The sequence below is a fragment of the Cebus imitator genome, unplaced genomic scaffold (assembly GCF_001604975.1).
Source record: "Cebus imitator isolate Cc_AM_T3 unplaced genomic scaffold, Cebus_imitator-1.0 Scaffold599, whole genome shotgun sequence".
Taxonomy (NCBI): Eukaryota; Metazoa; Chordata; class Mammalia; order Primates; family Cebidae; genus Cebus; species Cebus imitator.
Genome location: NW_016107914.1, coordinates 500,762 through 506,100, shown reverse-complemented (window position 1 = coordinate 506,100; position 5,339 = coordinate 500,762). Strand labels below are relative to the sequence as shown.

Below are 5,339 nucleotides of genomic sequence, written 5' to 3'. Positions count from 1 at the left end.
GACCTGCAGGATCCCAGCTAGGGGTCAACGGTTTCATTTCAAAGCTTTACAATGCATTTTATTATTCATAATGTTTTATTCTGATCACAAAAGAAATTCATGCTCATCAAAAGTTCAAACACACCCAAAATGTAGAAAAGGAAAGGATAACCCAATCACCTCCAGCAATATATACAACAAAAATGTGGCCACCTCATCTAAAAAGTCACTTTTAGTCACACTACCCTATGTTATCTGCTTTGTAATAAGACACCCATCTCTGATATTATCTTAAACACATTTTTTGGCTGGGAGAGATGGCTCACGCCTATAATCCCAGCACTTTGGGAGGCTGAGATGCGCGGATCACCTGAGGTCAGGAGTTCAAGACCAGCCTGGCCAGCACGGTGAAACCCCGTCTCTACTAAAAATAAAAATCTTAGCTGGGCATGGGGGTGGGTGCCTGTAATCCCAGCTACTCAGGAGGCTGATGCAAGAGAATCGCTCGAACCCAGAAGGTAGAGGTTACAGTGAGCCAAGACCGTACCATCGCACTCCAGCCTGGGCAACAAGAGTGAAACTCCATCTCAAAAAACAAAACAAAACAAAACAAAACACATTTTTTGGGTCCATCTCTCCCAAACAAGACTACAAACTTCGCAAGAGCAGAAATCTTTTCTACTATATTCCCAGGGCCTGACATAGTTCTGGGTGCAGAGTGGGCACTGAAATAATTGCTAAGTCAGTGAACAGCCTCTGCTCCTCAAAGAGCCGCTGTTAGACATATAGAGCACCAGTTAAAAATATATTTATGTTTGTCTCTAATGTAGAAATTGAAAATTGAGCCACACCAAACCTACTGCTTTTTACCATGTATCCTGAAACATCTTTTTAAGTCAATACACTAAGATGTACCTAAAGAATGCCCTTAATAGACTCCCATATGAGAAGGGCAAGGTATCACTATATGGGCATTGAGATTCTTTTTGTAGGGTAGGTTACAGGGTCTCACTCTGTCACCTAGGCTGGAGTGCAGTGGCACGATCTCAGCTCACTGCAACCTCTGCCTCTCAGCCTCAAGCAATCCCTCCACCTCAGCCTCCCCAGTAGCGGGGACCACAAGTGTGTGCAACCACACTCAGCTAATTTTTTTTTTTTTCTATTTTTGGTAGAGACGGGGTTTCACCATGTTGCCCAGGCTGGTTTTGAACTCCTGAGCTCCAGCAATGGCCTTGGCCTCCCAAAGTGCAGGGATTACAAGTATGAGCCAGGGCTCGGCCTCATGGGGCTCTTAATTTCTGGTTTTAGGCTGCTTGGTTTTTAGCTGATCTTGCATTATAAAAATCTGCCCATCCTTCCTGGCGTCTTTGTGTTACATCAGTACCGTGAAGCAAGTACTCTTTTTGTTTGTTTTGTGTAGAGACGGGGTTTCACCATGTTCGCAAGGATGGTCTTGATCTCTTGACCTTGTGATCCGCCCGCCTTGGCCTCACAAAGTACTGGGATTACAGGCATAAGCCACTGTGCCCGGCCAAAGCAAGTACTCTCAAATGCTATTAGCAGGGGTATAAACAGCACACATGTATAAAATGTTAAGTGTTCATACCCTTGGGTTCAGCAATCCACCTCTGTATTTGCCCACAGAAGGATTTGCATAAATTTGCGATGATGTGAGGAGGCTTATAAAGAACAGACCAAGGCACAACCATATGAGAGAATACTACCTGATCTCTAAGAATAATGAGATTGAAATAGAAAGATGTCAGCCAGGCCTGATGGCTCACACCTGTAATCCCAGCACCTTGGGGGGCCAAGGCAGGCAGATCACCTAAGGCCAGGGGTTCAAGACCAGCCTGGCCAACATCGTGAAACCCCGTCTCTACCAAAAATACAAAAAATTAGCTGGGCATAGTGGTGTGCACCTGTAGTCCCCAGCTACTCAGGAGGTTGAGGCAGGAGAACTGCTTGAACCTGGGAGGCGGAGGTTGCAGTGAGCTGAGATGGTGCCACTACACTCCAGCCTGGGTAAAAAAAAAAAAAAAAAAAAAAAAAAAAAAAAAAAAAAAAGAGCAAAAGCTGTCTAAGGTGCAATAAGGGGCAAAAGCACAACCCAAAGTATTGGCTCAGCTCTGCTGTGGACAGCAATCTTGTCTCAGAGCTGTGCTGCCTGTTTAGGCGTGGAATGCTCCTCCCGCCATTACTCAGGCCGGGCGTGGTGGCTCACTCCGGTAATCCAAGCATTTTGGAGGCCAAGGCGGGCGGATCACCTGAGGTCAGGAGTTCAAGACCAGCCGGACCAACACGGTGAAACCCCGTCTTTAAAATAAATAGATAAATAAAAATAAAAACTAAAATTAAAAAAAGAAACATAAATATTCTGTGTGTATGATCCCACTGCTATAGACATTTTATTAAAGATGTCAGCATAGAAAACACCTGTGGAAATGTGTAACAAAATATTCATAATGGTTACCTGTGGGACATGGGATTAAGAGGGAGTTTAATTTTCTAAACTCAATTTTTGAATTTTTAAGAATAATTACGCATTATTTTTGTAATCAGAAAAACAAGATAAAATACATTTTTTCTTACACTGTCACCTGCATCCAAGAACCCCATCATCCTAGGGACCACCTTGGCCAATGACCAAGAGTGGGGATGGAGGACTAAGCAATACTAACCCAAGTCCCACCGTAGAAGCTGGCCCTCCCTGTCTCAGGCCTCAGCCCAGGTGGGAAGTTCCTACACCCTCAGCAACTCCATGCTCCCAGGCAGATCTGCTCAACCCTCTCTGCCCCCAAGTAAGGATGCAGCTCTAGCTGGTTATGCCCGTTACCCTTCACTAGTACCTGTGACTAATGCTTCTATTTGAAGAAGGCTCTGCAGATCTTTCTAGATTATGCTTCTTAACATGAGAGTAGGAAGCAGCCAGTCATCATGGCCATATGTTCCTCTAGAATTTCTAAGCACTTGCCTGATCCCAAAAAAGAATGAAGGCTTTGTCAACTACTGGATTCTGCAAAGGATCTCTCCAGCCTACTCAGCTGCTCTAGGAAAGAGATATGCTCCTTCTGGTTTGGGGAAGGGGCAAGGCCCTGAGGGAATCATCCTCAGCATGGTCCCTCCCTTCCCCAATCCCCACCCCAGACCCAAAAACCAAAACACACACGCTCAGTTCAAAAACTCTGTAGCCTGGCTTTTCATGCGCACTTAGCCCTGGGGACGACACATAGATTCCCTACCTACTCCTGGCTTGGAGGCTGCTCAGGGAGAGAACCCTGGTTAGAAAGAGCTACCTACTGGTACCTTGCCTATTATTTTGGGAACACTGAGGTACTCAGGCAGCTGGTACCTACCCTCTGTGGCTAGAAGCTGTCAGGTCACACTTGGCCTGTTCAGAGGCAGTCTTGCCTGAACATAACCTAGCAGGCCCTGAGACACCAGGAAGGAGAAATGCCTGATGCTGAAGCTGGCAGGTGGGGCTTTGCACATTCCCCTGAACTACAGCCTCCACCACTCCCCCCACCACCCTACACCCATCCCTAGACTCAGTGGGAGCAGTGTTTCATGCCTAGGCAGGCACCACAGCTCTGAGACAAGACTGGTGTCCACAGCAGAGCCAAACCAATACTTTGGAGCCCAAACAGGGGGACATATTGATCACTTACCATAGCAAAGCAACAAACACCTAACAGTCAGACAAGAGCTTTATCGATTTCTCGTCTCCAGATGTTCACCCCACCACCTCACTGTAAAATGTCTGGCATTCATCTTAACACCGCCTGGCCTGGCCTCGTCCCTGAGCTTGCTTTCCCTCAGACTAGTTTTTCCGCCAAGTCCCTGCTGGTGTGCACCTCAGTGTCAGAGTTTACGGAACTACAGAGCTGGAAAGACCTGGCAAAACGTCAAGTCTAGCCCAGATGCAGAGACGTCTAGGACCTCGCCCCAACACATCTCAGTGTCCTCCTCTGCCTCCAAGGAACAGCAGGACCTCCCTCACAGCTAGGTTCACTGTGCGCTTGCCTGCTCAGTCCCCAACTAGAGGCCCTGCTCCAGGCAATGCTGCTGTTTCAGTGACTGGTGAGCAGCACTCTTCAGACCAAGGTCTCAGGCCAGTTAGCTTCTCTTGGCTTCAGTTCTAGAGTGACCTGAGGAGCAGCCTCAGAAACCTAAGGTGTCCTTTCTCCCAAGGTCTTGAAAAAAAACAATGTAAGGTGGCCATCATAAGGCTGTATACAAATTGCTTAGTATAAGCCCATGCCCACTGCTAAAGGAGCCTCTTTTTTTCTTTTTTTTTTTTTTGAGACAGTTTCACTTTTGTTGCCCAGACCGGAGCGCAATGGCACAATATCGGCTCACTGCAACCTCCGCCTCCTGAGTTCAAGTGATTCTCCTGCCTTAGTCTCCTGAGTAGCTGGGATTATAGGCATGCACCACCACACCCAGCTATTTTTGTATTTTTAGTAGAGATAGGGTTTCACCACGTTGGTCAGGCTGGTCTCAAACACCTCACCTCAGGTGATCTGCCCACCTCAGGATCCCAAAGTGCCAGGATTGTAGGCATGAGCCACCATGCCTGGCCTAGAGAGGCCTTTCAAAGTGAAGGCCTAAATAGCAGTCAGCAGCATGGACAAAGGGAGCCTCTTCCTTCCCCCAAGAGAAAGACACAGCATTTCATCAGTCTATCTCCGAGCAGCCAGAACTGGATGCTACACATCAAAAGTGGCAAAGGGCTTTGCAGCAGAGACCAAGGTCTAGCTCACTCACCGATGACCAACAGCACAAGGATGACAATGAGAACCACAAAGAAGGTGTTGCCATAGGATACTACCAACTCCACCAGCCGGGACTTGAAAATTTTCTGCCATCTGTGAAGACAAAAAGGACAGGGGCTGAAGAGAAAGTCCACACACATGGGCTCTAGGGCCCTGAGCAGAACAGAAATCCAGCTTTGTCCTCTTCTCCAATGGCAGAATAACCCACACAGTCAGCCTCATTGGCTTGCAATTCTCCAATCTGACGTCCACTCAAGAGTGCTGGAGAAAAGGCCGGGTGCAATGGCTCACTCCCGTAATCCCAACACTTTGGGAGGTCAAGGCGGACGGATCACTTGAGGTCAGGAGTGCAAGACCACCCTGGCCAAGATGGCGAGAACCCATCTCTACCAAAAGTATAAAAATTAGCAAGGCGTGGTGGTGGGCACTCGTAATCCCAGCCTACTCAGGAGGCTGAGGTAGGAGAATCACTTGAACCTGAGAGGCAAAGTTGCAGTGAGCCGAGATTGCACCACTGCACTCTTGCCTGGGCAACAGGGCAAGACCTTATCTCCAAAAATAAAAATAAAAATAAACCTTAGATCA

General features: G+C 47.5%; 1 protein-coding gene across 4 annotated transcripts in view; it reads right to left on the bottom strand.

Annotated features, from left to right (window-relative positions):
* BCAP31 (B cell receptor associated protein 31) overlaps positions 1-5,339 on the bottom strand; it is a 29,459-nt gene that overhangs the window by 20,937 nt on the left and 3,183 nt on the right. For all 4 annotated transcript variants that reach the window (XM_017516693.1, XM_017516698.1, XM_017516695.2 and 1 more), the window contains exon 3: positions 4,747-4,847. In XM_017516693.1, coding sequence (XP_017372182.1) covers positions 4,747-4,847 — 101 coding nt within the window. The remainder of the gene's footprint in view (positions 1-4,746; positions 4,848-5,339) is intronic.